The sequence below is a fragment of the Nomia melanderi genome, chromosome 9, assembly GCF_051020985.1.
Source record: "Nomia melanderi isolate GNS246 chromosome 9, iyNomMela1, whole genome shotgun sequence".
NCBI lineage: Eukaryota > Metazoa > Arthropoda > Insecta > Hymenoptera > Halictidae > Nomia > Nomia melanderi.
Window position 1 is genome coordinate 16,211,186 of NC_135007.1, and position 15,759 is coordinate 16,226,944.

The following is a 15,759-nucleotide window of genomic DNA, read 5'->3' on the forward strand; positions in this document are numbered from 1 at the left end:
TGATCCGCCACTGCTTCCTTTCGCGATTAACATTAGGTTTACATTTACCGCGCGGTTTGTTCTACTACACCTAGAACAATTCATTTTCGTTCGTTCGGACTTTGGAAGTTAGAGATTTAAAAATAGTTAATCGAAGTACGTATTGACGCGCTCCGTAAACCTAGTGTTAATGAGATAACGAATGATTTAACCAGTTAACTGTGGAATTTAGGAAAACCTCTCGTTCTCGCAATAAAATAAAATGCAGCGCGTACTCGTCGAAGGACGAATGCACGTAGAGTATATTTCAATGAAAGATCGAAGCGAAACTAAGGATTACATGTTTATGTGAAAAAATAAAGAATTATTATGATGACGTGTATACTCGTCGAACACAGGTAACCGGTTAAAGAATTCTTGAAATCGATTGAAATCTTGATATATGTGGTTTATATGGACTACTGGTGCTTTTAGTTTATAGAATATTCTGTAAAAGTTTCTATAAGAAAATTAGAAAAGCCAATTCGACTGTTGGATAGTTTCAGTGTTACGATGTTGTATTAATCCACCGGTGTTCTCCGTTTTGTCTTGATCACGGGCAAAATTGTGAGAGAAAGAGTCACTGATATTAATTGCCTGTTTGTCTCGGAACGCGCGAGGGGATTATTGATATTAATGTACGGACCAGTTAGTTTTCTCGCGCGAGATACGCGTTACGAGTCACCGGAGTTAACGGAAGCTTCATTTGTCTCGATTACCCGGGAAACGGTGACGGGGGAAATCGTCTCCGTTGCACGGGATGTTTTCCGATTGTAACTGCGAGTCGTGTGTTTTTATAAAGAACAGTGACGCTGCGGATGTAATAGGAAACGTTACGAAACGATGTATCTCTGAAATAATTGAAAGTAACACTGTTCTCGCGACAGTGACAACCGAATCTATCATTTGGAACTCTACACTTAAAGATCGAGTTTCCACGTTGCTGAACGCGGAACTTCAAACGAAAAGTGCATTACATACTATAAACTGCACTTTCTAAGCGTTACGAAACGATGTATCTTTGAAATAATTGAAACTAACGTTGTTCTCGTTATAGTCACAACCGAATCTATCACTGGGAACTCTATATTTAAAGAATATCAAGTTTCCATCTTGCAGCACGCGGAACTTCGAACGAGAAGTGCATTGAATACTATAAACTGCACTTTCTAATAGGAAACACTGTCCAACACCTTCAAATCCATCCTCTGAAAATAAAACGTTACGAAACGATGTATCTCTGAAATAATTGAAACTAACGTTCTTCTCATGATAATCACAATTGAATCTATCACTCGGAACTCTATATTTAAAAAAGATCAAGTTTCCACGCTGCACCACGAATCCATCCACCGAAGAAAATCAACGCAATCCCAGTCAGGACGGAACCAGGATCCCCCGTTTTGAAGCGACCTGTACACACCGAGCGAGCGGCAGAACCCCGCAGCGGGCCGCAATGCATCAGAAGCAACGGGAACAAGAAGCGGACGGGCGGCGTTCAGAAACTCGAGCGGAGAGGCCGTAAATATCAATCAAGAAACACGAGACGCGGCGGTCGGGCGACGAGAAGAGCACAGAATTAAAAGAGAAAAAAGGGGGAAAAACGTGGAAACGAACGGTTCCGCGAGAACAGAGAGAAAAAGAGGAGCACGCGGAGGAGGAGGGGGGAAAAGGGTAACTCGAGCTTTGTTATTCATTCGAGGCGGCGAACGGCGAAATAACGCCGCGTAACAGGTTAAGTATCGCGGCTCTAATTAACTCGACTTTCGATCGCGGCCGATGAAAACTCCGGCGAACGAGGCCGTGGAGGGGAGGGGAGGGGGCTGGTCGGCGGATATCAAACTCGTTTAACTGCAATTTTATTTAGCTCGCACAAGTTCCGGGAGGTTTAATTTTTCACGGTGATTCCGCGGAGTTGCGCAAGTTCCGCGATATCGGGATAGTTCGCCGATTCCCCGTTTCGGGATCGCCTCCCGGAGACTTCGGATAATGGAGGCTCGCCAGTTAACTGCGCGAAATGTAAATGAAACTCGAGTTCACCGAGTTCTTTCGATCGTACGTCGCAGTAGCAGATTGCGAATCTTCGAATTGCTAGCAATTCGATTCTGAATCGTTCAGCTCGTCGCGACTGTAAATTTCTTCGGAGAAAGTTCGGAAATTAATCGCGTATCGACTGTGCACCAGGAAACGTGTCATCCATTACGAAGGTCCGCGCCTCGACCGAGCGCGCAATAATTTCGCAAAGTCAAATATTTGGCTTGCGAGGCACCGAGATCCCGTGCGAGGGTGATCGTTAAGGGGTTGAAATTTGAATTCGATGAAGCAGCGTTCCCTTCAGCGACTTTCGATTGTAGCTTGCTATAATGTTTGATGAATTTTGAGATTCACGTGAACAATTCGATTATAATTGAGATCATCGCGATCGCAGTTTTACGCAGTTCTCTGCACTAGGTTGGGTAAAATGCGAAAGTAATTAATCTGGTATCCACTGCACACTGGGAAACGTGTTACCTATTAGGAATGAAGGCGCGCGCCTCGACCGAGCGCGCAATAATTTCGCAAAGTCAAATATTTGGCTACGAGGCACCGAGATTCCCGTGCGAGGGTGATCGTTAAGGGTTGAAATTTGAATTCGAACGAAGCAACGCTCCCACCGTCGTTGGGAAGATCGATGGCAGACGCGGGTACACGTCGAACGATCGGATCCGCGTGAAAGGAGCTCTAGAAAATGAAAGAGAAAAGCCCGGGGAAAAGCGGCGGGGAAGCTAGAGGCGAGAAACACTTTCGGTTTCCGCTGGAGAGCATTCGAATGAATAAAACATCCCGTTTCTTTCGTCCGCGCCCGATGCAAAGGACGCGATAACGTCTCGCGCGGGCACGCGATACCGGCGTTTCATTCCGATAAAAGACACTCGCGATGCAAATTAACGGTCGATCCATCGATCTCTGTTTCTGGAACTCGGTTAAGAAATAGAGAGGCGAAAAAAGTGACCGGTGGACGCTAGAGGCTGTCGATTCAAGGGAAATTCGTGATCTGGTTCAAGGGAGTGTGGAACGAGTCGTTTGATCCATGGATCAGTTTTCGAATTGACGGGATGAACGTTTAATAGTAGAACTATTGGACAAATGAAAATGATTTCAAGATTTCAAAATTCCTGCATTCGAGTGCAGAAATAAGCCCTTCGGATCTCTAGGAATCTGCTTTGCTAATTTTAACAACGAATTATGAATAGCTCTGTCTTATTGCTCGGTAGTTCTGGTTTTAACCCTTTGCGCTCGAGAGGTGACTCTCACTCACCTGATTTCATACAGTAAAACTATAAAATTTGATATTTAATATTATACCTCGTACAATGCATCAATTTGAGAAATATTGAAATAAAATAGCTTTGTCCCTCAATGTAATATAATTTCTCTTCAAGTTGGTTTCACAAAATATCGTCTTTATCTCATTAGAAAATGTTAAAATATTTCCAATGAAAAATTTCCGAGTGCAAAGGTTAAAGAACAGAAGAAAGCAATGAAAGCGAGTTTTGAATATCCTGCTGCACAGGATCACGGGATCGTTTAATAAGCCATAAATGAATTCGAAGCTCCGCGTCCCGGTGATTTTATCTCGCTCATTTTTGTTCCATTTATGTATCATCGCAAAAAAAAACAGCTATATTCTCCGGGGAACGGGCGCGAAATGGATCCGTGCAATGGTCCGTCGATTATTTATTAAACGGGACGCGATGGAACTCGACGGAATACCTCGGGAATGGTCGCTTCCTGTTGCCTGCGCAACGTGAACCTGCTCTTCAACCCCCTCATGATCCGTGCGTGTCGATCTCTCCGTCGCTCGCCGAATTCCACTTCGCACTTGATTCGCACTTTTCGCGAGCGTTTTTCAACGTACCGGCACTGCGCGTGTAGCACCTACTTCTACGGTAACCAGTCGAATAGTTCGACGGTAGCACTACCAAAACACAGGACTACGTTCTAAAATGATCGGAAATAAAATTGAGAAGGAAAATTTCAGGAAAGGATATGTAATCTAATCAATAAGTACTGTCAGATCTAAAACACGAGATCACGTTCTAAAATGATCGAAAATATAATTGAAAGCGACAATTTCAGGAAAGAAAATATAATCTAATCAATAAGTATTGTCAGATCTAAAACGCACTAGGTTCTAGAATTATCAAAGATGCACGGACAACAGTTCAACCCTTGCACTCGAAAGATTTCCACTGGAAACATTCAACATTTTCCGATGAGACACAACATTATTCGAAAGTAACGGTAATTCACAGATAAATCAAGGAACAAAGCTTTCATTCAAATATTCCACACAGCAACACAAACTTCAATTCAAAATAATATTCAACTTCATAGATCCATTATATTAAATCAAGCGACCGAGGGTCACCTGTCGAGCGCAAGGGTTAAAAGGATAACTTCGCGAAAGAACACATAAACCAGTCGATAAGTACTTCCGGATCCTTTACGAGAGATTCGAAACGAGTGACCGTAACTGCTCGGCAGCCCCGGCGTTAACAATATTCCCATTCTCCGCGGAACACGTCGGAATTACGGAAAACTCGGGGAAAGATCGTTACCCGGTCTAGCCGGTCCCGCTCGCCGATGCGCGATTAAACTACAAACTGGAACAGAGTTAATTCAGCGTGCGCAACCCTCGGATCGGACGGTGCCGATAAATTATCCCCGCAGAACGGCCGACTGCAAGAAACCATCGGCGGGAGAGCTCACGCCACAGCCTCCGAGAGCCAATTAATTGAAACGAAACGCACCGGCCGCCGTATCAATCCCCCTCGCGCTCAAGGAACTGCTATTAGCCCCGCGAGCGCTAATCACATTCGTTTCTAATGGAACGATCGCGTGATTGGAAGCTCGCCGAACTCCCCCCGCAACGTTGCGCGGCCGAGATCGAAACGAAAAAGTAATGTTTACCCGGCGAACAGGGGGGAGTCGCGTTCGTTATTTATGCGACCGCCGTTGAAACCGATACGCCCTGCCGCCGCAGGCTTACTTAATCACTGCCAACCGCGAGACGTACGACTCGATAGTCCGCGCGGCCGCGTACGGTATCGTCGCCTTATCAGCCGGCCGGATCCCGTTTATCGACCGGCCATTTTCATCCCCTAAATCGCCGCCGTCCTCGTCGCGAAGGACTGTCCGATGATTTCGGTTGCTTAACCCTTTGCACTCGATAGCGACTTAACACGAGCTACCAGAGTCGAATGACATGCCTGATGTCTTTTGCAATTAATAGTAAGGTGACAGATGTTTCTCTGGGGAATTATTAAGGAAATTCATTTAGCAGATTGAATTGTAAGTCGATTAAAGTCTGTTCTTTTTGTAAGTATTAAAAAGATAACGGGTGTTACTCTGAGGAATTATTGCTCTTGGAGTTTCTATAGCGAAATTTTGAAAAGTCAATGAACTCGGTGGTTTTAGTGTTAGTCGACGCTTCGATACGTGACAATTTGGAAGTCTCGTGTAATTTTGATTTGAATGTCATTTATCCCAATTGATGCTTCAGTTTTTCAAAATATTTCTTGAAATTTCCAAATTTGTGTGGATTTTAATGAAGTAAATGATACTCTATTTGGTTATTCAAGGATTTATCCGTGTCTTTAACTGTTCTAGATCGAAATCTCTTCTTTATAGCTTCTGAGTATGTCGCATAATAATTCCAGAAGTCGAAATATTAATTTATTCGATTCTTTGCCACATTCGACTGCATCGGCTTTCGAGTCGACGTTCTCCCGGTGAATTTCCTCCGAGAAATTAAGCGCGGTTCAGCATGCACCGAAACGGCGATCCTTAACTTCGCGATTAAAGTTCAACGACACACGGCGAACGAATAGACCGTGCTCGTTGTTCGTTTAAAAGGCAATGAATCGTATCGCAGCCGTGTACCGATGCTTTAAACCACTTGAAACTCGCCGGCAAAAAATCCCCGAGGCCCGCTCTACATACATCGAACATCGCGGAACCGTTGATTCAGGTGTAGAATGCTATCGATCGCGCGTGCATCATTAATGAACGCGTTTAATGCACGCTGGACTTTCTTTACACTGTTCTTTCATCACCTCTCTAGATCCTATTGCAAATTTCATTGATATCATTCCAAACTAGCTCGCGTATATGCATATATATGCGATAGAAATGAAACTAGCGCTGCGAGAAACGAAACTTCGTTAAATTCCTTTGTACAAGTCAGTGTGTCAATAAGATCTAAAAATGTATCCTTTCTACGAATATCCTCCATCTATTTGCAGTATTCTACAATTCTTCGAAACTACACTATATTTATTATTATATACATATAATACAAATATAGATAAAAATGAAACTAGCGCTGCGAGAAACGAAACTTCGTTAATTTCCTTCGTACAAATCAGTATGTCAATAAGATCTAAAAATGTATCCTTTCTACAAATCTCAATCTATTCGCAATATTCTACAATTCTTCGAAACTATATATATTATTATACTGTATAATACATTATTAACTTCCCAAGTTTCAAGAAAACCAGACACTCTAATCAACTACGAAAGCGTGTATCCTTTCGACCCCTATCCCGAGACTCTCCCTCGCAGAATAAACCGTATCAATTATTTACCAAGTACCAGAACTATCGTATCACGCTCGAGGGTACGGGGGAGGGGATCTCCGTATCACGGGGACCGAAGAAAAATCGTCGTGATCTCCGAGATCGTCGCGGCAGTTTTTCAGCGAACGCGAGACGCAATTGCCGTCACACGTACGTAACTACACACCGACGAGCGCCGCACACGAGCCCGTCCGCGATTCACCGTTTCGTCGGTGTACACTCGATTGAGTGTCGCGCGATTCCGTCGGCAATTCAGCCGGCTCTGCTTGTACATACAATCGCAACAGGCGTCGCAGAGGCCGGGGCGAGGAGTAGGGAGCAGAGGGAAAGAGAAAGAGAGCCGGGAATCTACGAATTCCCAATCAAAGACACGACTTTCCCACCTCCGGTCGCGAGTCCGACGAGGAGAAAGCCGAGACTCGCGATACCAGGGGAATCCCGGTGTTCCTTGGGTCGCCATTTTCATTTCGAGTCGCTTCGACTCGTCCGATGCTGTATCGGACTCTTGGTGAAAATTTGAAAGTAGACGCGTAGGTTGATATTGATGTAAACTTCATGGATGTGCGTGCATGTGTATGGGTGTAGCGTGCGTGTATGCGCTCTATTTACTCAAGAATATTTGGGAGTCATTGAAATACCGTTAAATACAATTGTGATACTACAAATGAATATAGACAAAATTCTTAAAGGTAGAGGTTACGATAAAATAGAATTTATGGACTGCTAAGGGTTGAACGCGTTGCATTTTCGAATTGGTGGAGATTGTGATAGATTTCATCGAGATCCAAAGGCGAAGATTCTTGTTAATACGAAACAAAGAATGTGGAGCCAAAGTTCCCGGTAGTTAATTCTGTTACAAAGTCCTGCGACTCGTTTCGCGTTTCGCCGACGGATGCCGCGCCGCGTAATCCGATTAAAGGCGAAAATACGAGGACGGAATTGACAAAAGGAGATTGCATGATTCTTCGAAGAATTCGCGACACCCATCGGAACTCGCGCAATTATAATCCGCGCGGCGTCCGAGGAGCGGCGCCGGTGGGCTAAATTGAACGACTAATTCCCGAATAAACGAAATCAATTTAACGTTTCCCCCGCGGAATTTACAAACTCGAGGAACTCGAGCCGTTTACAGCGCGCGAAACGTTCCCGCCGCTGACTCGATTACAGGCAGAAGAGTTAAATGGAATTTCCGGTGCCGCGGGGACGTCGATCGAGCGACAAAATGGCGGCCGGACAAAGGGGACGCGGTATCGTGTTCGGAAGGAAAATTTCAACGAATTATTCTTTATACCGCGTACTTGTTGCACGCTATGATAAAATAAGTTAAAGAATATTCCACTTTCAGTATTTAATATTAAAACACAGTAATTTGCATAACACGGTAGTTATTAGACTTTCCACACACCCAAATTCTGCATTGAGAAGGAACATAGATCGAAGGAACGTTACAGCATTTCTCATTTTCGCTAGGAATACTATAAAAACAGCGTTAGTTCCAGTGATTCGCAGAAGTTTAAACGCAGAATGTTGAATAATCGAAATCACCGGGAACAGAAATACCGCGCGCTCGAGCGACAAGAATCCGCGAGACGGAAAGCCGCGTCGTCGGGTTGCGAGCCCGTTGTAGATGATTTAACGGGCCGTCGCGCCTTAATGCTCCGACGTCTCGAGAATCGAAACTCCGGCGTTGTAACTAGTTTCGCGGGAAGTTACGGGCCGGCCGTGGAACCGTGACGCGTTTCCACCGCGCGTAATCCATTAATCGAGAGACCCGCGGCCCTGTGACCGTCCTCTAATCACCGGCTCGATCGGAACGCTTAATTAAACTGCGGCTGGTAGCGGGCACTCACCTTTAATTTGCGCCTTGCGTTGAATTTCTTCAAACAATCCACAGTTTGTTGCCTGTGGATCACCGCGGCGACGCGCTCACGTTGCTGAAACACACAAAGAAGACACGTTCAATGTCGTGGATTTTTTTCGTTTTATTAGCGAGGCTGCCGCTGCTCATCGGGGAACAGCTTTGTGAACGTTTCAGTGGGTACGGTGATCCTTATATTAATAGACGAGAGGGGATTTCGATGGATTTCGCGAGAACGGACGCGTTGCATTGAAACTAATGTGACCTTCTTCGGCTCTGCACTCTTCCCAGGCATTTAACGCGCGACCGGCGGGGCTTTAATTCACGTTTTCGCCCATCCGACGGTGAAATTCTTAAAATGCTCGGAATCAGTGAAATCGTTGATAAGTAAATTGATTTTCCTCTCGACGATACACGCCGGCGTCGACTTGTCAATCCTTAACACTAGGTTTACGGAACGCGTGAAATTGACGCACACTGGATTTTAGAAATATTATTTTGTAAGTGTTTACGCCGGTCAATTCTTTTAGGAATAATAGAATGAAGTGTACAATAAATGCCCGTAAACCTAGTGTTAACGGTATAGATTCGATCATTTTCGTTTGAACTGTTACCGTCATATCATTGATATACCGAAGATTCGAGATTCTACTCGATTAGATCGCGCGAATCTACTCCGGCGCGACGTGTAGGACTAATTAGAGTGATCGCGAAGATTCTATCACTTACGCAGATCCACGGGTGCTTCAGTGCCTCGCTGGCGGTGATCCTTTGGCTGGGGTTCACCGTCAGCATCTGATTGATCAGGTTCTTGGCTTCCACCGTGACGGTGTCCCATTCTGGGCTGGGGTACTGCGAATCAGACGAATCGATCTCTTAAAAAATCTCTTAAAGAGATCCTTAACGGAGCTTGATATTTTGAAAAGCAGCAAAGCTATGGTACATCGCATACGATGTCAAATCGCGATTTATACAAAAGAATGGTTTACAGTGTCCTGATACAATCTATTTGAGATTCTGTCGATTAATCATCAGAGAATGTTAGTGGTTGCTTACGTCGTACGATCCAGCCTTGATCTGCGCGTACAACCGGTGCTGGTCCTCGTCCCAAAATGGCGGATAACCGACGAGGAGGATGTAGAGGATGACACCGCACGCCCATATATCTACTGGTTTGCCGTACGGCTCTTTCTTGAGGACTTCCGGACTGAGGTAACCGGGCGTCCCGGCGAAACCTTTTTCACAGATCATTTCACACGTTCATTCTCTTGTATCTCTGACTATTCGGCAACATCGATTCGATAACGTTGAAAACACATACGCGCCGAGAAGTTTCTTACTGAACACTAAAACTACCGAGCAGTTAACACGTTACGCGCCACGAAAATCTTGAGCGTTTCCCTCTTACAGCAAAGAAAAGGATGAATTATTAATTATTTTCACAATGTTTGCATTACACTATGATCAAGTCAGTTGCGTTATTAAACATTCTCACTTCACATCGGTTATTTTGTATGTTACGATTGTTTCCTAGTTATTCGGAAGTGTCAATCACCAGTGACTGACATGGCGCTTAACGTGTTAAACTTTTCCAAGTTTCTATAGAAATTCCAAGAGTATCTATTGAGACTTCGATTAATTTCTAATTCTACATTGTGCATTGCTACATCGATATCTAATTCCTCAGAGGAACCGTTATCTTTTCAATTGCAAAAAGAACTCAGGAATGGATAGTTTCTACCCATCCGGTAGTTTTAGTATTAAACGCGCTGATTCTCCGGAAGGAAAGAAGAGAAACGGAGAAGTAGATCGAAAGTGACAAAATTTGGAACTCTGAACGTTTGAAAAATCGAGAAACAGGGGAGGGGGGCTAGAGAAATAGGCAAACGGGGGAGTGAAAGGGGTGAGGAGTGCGCAGAAATAAAAGGAGAAACAAGTAGTCGAACTAGGCCGTTTCCGCAAGACACTTCTAAAGGGGGTAAGTTGACGTTCGCGCAGCGACGCATTAAACGGGGAAACTAAGCGATAGGGGTGCACACGGGGAAAGTGGGGAGCGAGACGTAGGTGGAGGGTGGATGCGGGTGGACGAGCGAGGGAATGAAAATTTGTCGGCAGTCAAATTTAAATCGCGACAGCCCGAGAGAAACCGTCCGACGAGAAAGCGGGACAAGCAGGGGGAGGTTACAGGGACGGTAAAAACCGGGGGAAAAAGAAGAGGAGAAATTTTATTTCTGTGACGTGGCCCCCGCTTCTTCTCTATTTTCTTTTCTTTTCAGTTTCCACCTGGACGGGAATTTCAACGAGCGCTAAACAAACCGTGCACCGTTCATTTGTCGCGTAAATTCGCCGACGAGTCGGCTTCTCTTCCTCTTCCTTTCCGCGAGTCTCTCTCTCTCTCTCTCTCTCTCGCTCGCTCTCTGTCTGCTTGCGTTTCGTTCCCGCGGCTTTGAAAATCGACCTCGCGACGATTGCGCTTTCGAGCGGACTGTTCTTTAATTTCGTGAAATTTCTTCGACTTTTTGCACGGTAGTACAAGTCGCGCGGATGTGCTTTGAACGTTAACGATATGAAGGAAACCGTTACGATGGTTTTGTTGTTTACCGATCGAGCTGACTGTAGAATTACCGAACGGTTTCGTGTTTTCTTGTGGAATTGGTAGTGATACGTTTGTTCTGATTGCAATTTCCTTGTTATTAGATGCTATTTAGATCGTCGAATCTTTTTAATAATTTTAATGAGTTTGCGGTGAAGGGGAGAAATAGGTTGTTCGATTGTTTCGGTAGTTCTACCGTCAACGCCGATTGAATTCGAAGATCGACTCACCGAACCATGCCTGTGCGTCACCCTGCACCTCGATCGCCAATCCGAAATCCGCTAGTTTCACAGCCGCGCCTTTCGCCTTGCTCGCGAGCAGCAAATTCTCGGGCTGCAACAGAAAACGGGCTCGTCGACGATTAACCGTGTTGCTGGGGAAACGTCAGGCAACGCGTCAGTCGCAACATCAAAGAAGAAATGCTCGAACAATGGACTTTACAAACGCTGAAGCTTGGAAATTGGGAAATGTATTATAAATTGTAGATATGCGACCTACAACGTCCTGCCTTACGTTTAAAAGTATTACAATGTACAATAAATACATAATTACATAAATATAATCAGATATATAATTTCTATAACAAACATTACACAAGTGAAGTCCTTAACACTAGAACTACGTAACAGTCGAAATGATTGGTTTCGATTTGTTTAATTCCCTTCTTAGTACAAAGTTTCTATATTTGGAGGATCTAATAATCTGAAGGTAGTTTTCTTAAAATTCATTAAAATATTTAATATTAGAACTGGTGCAACTAGGAGCCTACAGAGTTCAAAGGGTTAATACCTTAAAAGCATTGAATATTCGAAATGATTTTGGAAATAGTTTCACTCGAGTACTATGATGAATCCAAAGAAACTGAGAATAATCTATTACAATTTTTATAGAGATTACATATCAATCGTATTAAATGCTCGGTAGTTCTAGTGTTAAATTCACAAATTCACCGCTACCTATAACCCAAAATAAACGCCATCGGTGAACGCTTCGCTCGAGAAGGAGGTAAATAAATATTGCCTGGATATCTCTGAAGTGGAAACAAATTCCCAGCTGCCGGATTTCCGGCGGAAGCGACGCTACTTTCGGAGCAGCCTGTACACGCGCGATGCTTGACACACATTGTGGGTCTAACGCCGCGCGACTTTTTCAGTTTTTCATGAAACGCCACTTTTCCGACGGTCGCCCTCCTTTCCCCCCGTTTCTTTTCTTTCGCCCGTGTCCCCCGCCGTCGTCTTTCCACGGATTAATTTTCCCCTCGCTTGACTCCCGTCCCCTCGTTTTCTTGACGACGCGGATCCTTGCCGTCGCGGGAACGCACTCGACTCTCGGTCGCCGCGCGCGGAATACCTCGGCCGGTCGTTAAACGAGAACTTGGTTAACGATACTATCGGGTGGCTGATTGTACAGCGTGCTCCAGGAAAGTCGAGCAGCGTGTTTGACTATTGCACGTCTCGCTGGCGTTCAATCTGACGTATTAACCCTTTGACGAACGTCGCTTCGAGATGAAAAGTTTGGAAGAGGAAATGGGAAAGAAATGATTCAATTAGCCAAGCAGCGAGATATCGGTAGAGATGTGATAGTTAGTTGAGTTATAGAAACTATAATAGTTTCGATTTTTCTATTATTTAAGCGATCGATGTATAACGTAGCTTCATCTGCTGAAGCTTTTATATATTTCAAAGAATCTTCGTTCGCGAAGGATTAACCCTTTGCGGACGAATGTCGACATTTCGGCGAAATGAAATGTTCAGGTTTGGAAGAGTAAAGGAAAGAAATGATTTAATTACCCAAGCAGCGAGATATCAGTAGAGATGTGATAGTTAGTTGAGTTATAGATAAGTATTATAGTTTCGATGTTTCTATTATTTAAGCGATCAATGTATAACTTAGCTTCATCTGCTGAATATTTCAAAGAATCTTCGATCGCGAAGGATTAATACAACTATTTGCATCTTCTAAATGTGGTGGCTTACTTTATCGATCAGAGAGGCTCAACTGAGTCTTTCAAGCTCTCGAATTAATCTGCCCGATACAGCGGAACGTGTAACAGTAATTTATCAGCGAATTATCACGACTAACGATGCAAATTGGTTAACTCATATTCTTATCGAAAGCATCGAGTACCAAAGAAAATACAGTTTAGATAACGATTTCTTCACAACCCATAGAAAATCTATCATTCCATGCCTCGACGAGCGATCGTCGTTTCGTTTCCCACTCTCAACAGACATTTCGCGGAATTGTACGAACGTCTTATCGAGTATTTTCGTTTCGCTACGTACTTTCAGGTCCCTGTGCACAACTCCGTTATGGTGGCAGTGGTGTACGCTCTCCAGGATTTGTTGGATACAGTGCGAGGCGTCCGCTTCGCTGTAGAACTCCCGCGCGACGATATCCTCGAACAGTTCTCCGCCGGTCACTCTGTAAAATCAAACCGAAACGAACGTTTTTCGTCGTTCGCGAGAGAAAAGACGATTCTCCGATGGGGGGAGTCAATCGAGAATGCCGAACGGTTTCGGGGAACGTCCGCCGGAAGTGTTCGGAACGATGTTTCAGTGGAACGAGACGCGAATAGTCAGACGTCGGGATACAGTCGGAGGGTAATGCCGGCAAGGGATGCGCCCAGCGATCGATATCCGAGGATTTTGACCCTTTCTTCGCGAACTTTCTTCCGTGGCACTCTTCGCGGTCGATGGAACGCGTGCGAACGGAATTTTGTAGATATAATTCGGCACGGGTTAGGGGAAAAGAGAAAAAAGAGAAATTTTGAAGCTGATTCTGTAGGCGAATGTCTATTTTATTTCGGATATCGAATCGTTAACCCTTTGCACTCGGAAGTATTTCGTTAGCAATAAACACTTTCTAACTAGATAAAGATGATGGTTTTTTTAAGTGAATTGAAAGAGAAATCACAGGTAAATTATACATAGTTTAATATTTAATATTAAATTTTCTAATTTTACTGCGTCAAATCAAATGGCGACTGAGTCACCTTTCGAATGCAAAGGGTTAATTCTATGACGCTTAACCTTTTGAACATGGAACTACTGTTTTAACCCTTAGCAGTCCTATGTCAGACTCGACTCTATTTTATTGCAACCTCTACCTTTAACAATTTTTTCTATATTTATTTGTAGTACAATTGTATTTAAAGGTAACATTTCAGTGACTCCCAAATATTCTTGAATAAATAAATACAGCGTCATATTGAGCTGTAATTGAATCAACTAACGTGAACCTTAAAGTGAGAAACCAAGAGCACTTCGGACCGCAAAGGGTTGAAGCTATTATCGTTAAAATAATCGAAATTTGTATCGAGATCATAAGGGAATAATGAGATAAAAGTTAGATCGTTATATTTCATAAATCTCGAGGCAATAGAGTCACGGATTTTCCAAATTTTCATAGAGAGATCGTTAGTACGAATTATACCGACGCGTTTAGGTTGAAAAAAGATAATTACAGGGGACGAATATCGCGTTAGCAACTAGAAGATAACGCGTTTTAGTAAGTCAGCGTCACCGAGGGCTCCGATTATTGGCGGTAACGCGAATTTTAGCCGGTCACGGGAGTAGAATCCAATCGGAACCAGCCAACTCCGACAGAAATTAGATTAAACTTGCCCGACCGCTACTGAGTCCGCGGATGATTCGTATCGGTGACGGTGGCGGGCGGCCGGGGCCGTGGAAACTCGCGAACGTTCGCGAGACTCGATTAGAAACTTTCGATCCGATCGATGATTAATGTTACGCGCGCTGTGTGTCTACTTACAGGTCAAAGACGAGGTAATGGCAGTTCTCCTCCTGTATGCTGTCGTGTAATCTCACTGGAACAGACAAGGACACGGGAACGGTTAGTCAATGGCAATAAAAATCATCGTGAGAATCGTAATGATCGGTAATTATTAGACTTCCGATTTTTCTGCGTTCATGAAATTAATCAACTATATTTTCTATATTCGTTAAAACAAATGAGTTACAATTTCCTACACAGTCACTCTACATTAATGATACTATTGCAAAGTTCCAATAGCGTTGTCGTTGGATCATTCAAGATTCCCCAGAAGTATATTCTTTTTATTAATTATCTTAATCAACTATGTTTTCCATTGTATACTCATTAACAATCGAGTTCATACAATTCCCCACACTGTCGAATCCTACACTAACAATACACTCGCAAAGTTCTAACAGCGTTTCGTCTGGTCAATCAAGATTCTTTTTACTAATCTAATTCTAATCACCTATATTTCCTCTATCCATTAAAACAAACGAGTTCTGACAATTCCCCACACAGCGACAGCCTAGATACATGAAATAATCAAAGTGAATCATGGTTCGCGCAGCATCTCGTTCACCGCAGCATCTACAATTCGAGTTGCGTATTCCCCGGATGATCTAACGGGTGTCTCTAACGACCGACGCCGCGCAGGAAGTTGGCCGCGCGAAAAACTCTGCTCCCGGGACGATGAAGACGGGAATTCCTGGGCTGCGGCGCGTAAGGGTGGAAAACATCGCGGCCGAAGACGCGGCCGGAGAGTTTTCGCGGTATCCTGCAAACGACCTTCACGGTCGTTGAACAAATTGCGCAGCGGGACGGCACCGACGCGGCGCATACGAACGACGCCATTAGGGACACGGATTTTTGTACGAATGCAAGGGAGA

At 44.1% G+C, this 15,759-nt stretch overlaps 1 protein-coding gene across 38 annotated transcripts in view; it reads right to left on the reverse strand.

Moving 5' to 3' along the window:
• CaMKII (Calcium/calmodulin-dependent protein kinase II) overlaps positions 1 to 15,759 on the reverse strand; it is a 156,837-nt gene that overhangs the window by 64,233 nt on the left and 76,845 nt on the right. For all 38 annotated transcript variants that reach the window (XM_031989332.2, XM_076370733.1, XM_031989346.2 and 35 more), the window contains exons 5-10: positions 14,867 to 14,921; positions 13,378 to 13,516; positions 11,323 to 11,425; positions 9,556 to 9,734; positions 9,229 to 9,351; positions 8,492 to 8,575 (exon numbers count right to left, since the gene is read on the reverse strand). In XM_031989332.2, coding sequence (XP_031845192.1) covers positions 8,492 to 8,575; positions 9,229 to 9,351; positions 9,556 to 9,734; positions 11,323 to 11,425; positions 13,378 to 13,516; positions 14,867 to 14,921 — 683 coding nt within the window. The remainder of the gene's footprint in view (positions 1 to 8,491; positions 8,576 to 9,228; positions 9,352 to 9,555; positions 9,735 to 11,322; positions 11,426 to 13,377; positions 13,517 to 14,866; positions 14,922 to 15,759) is intronic.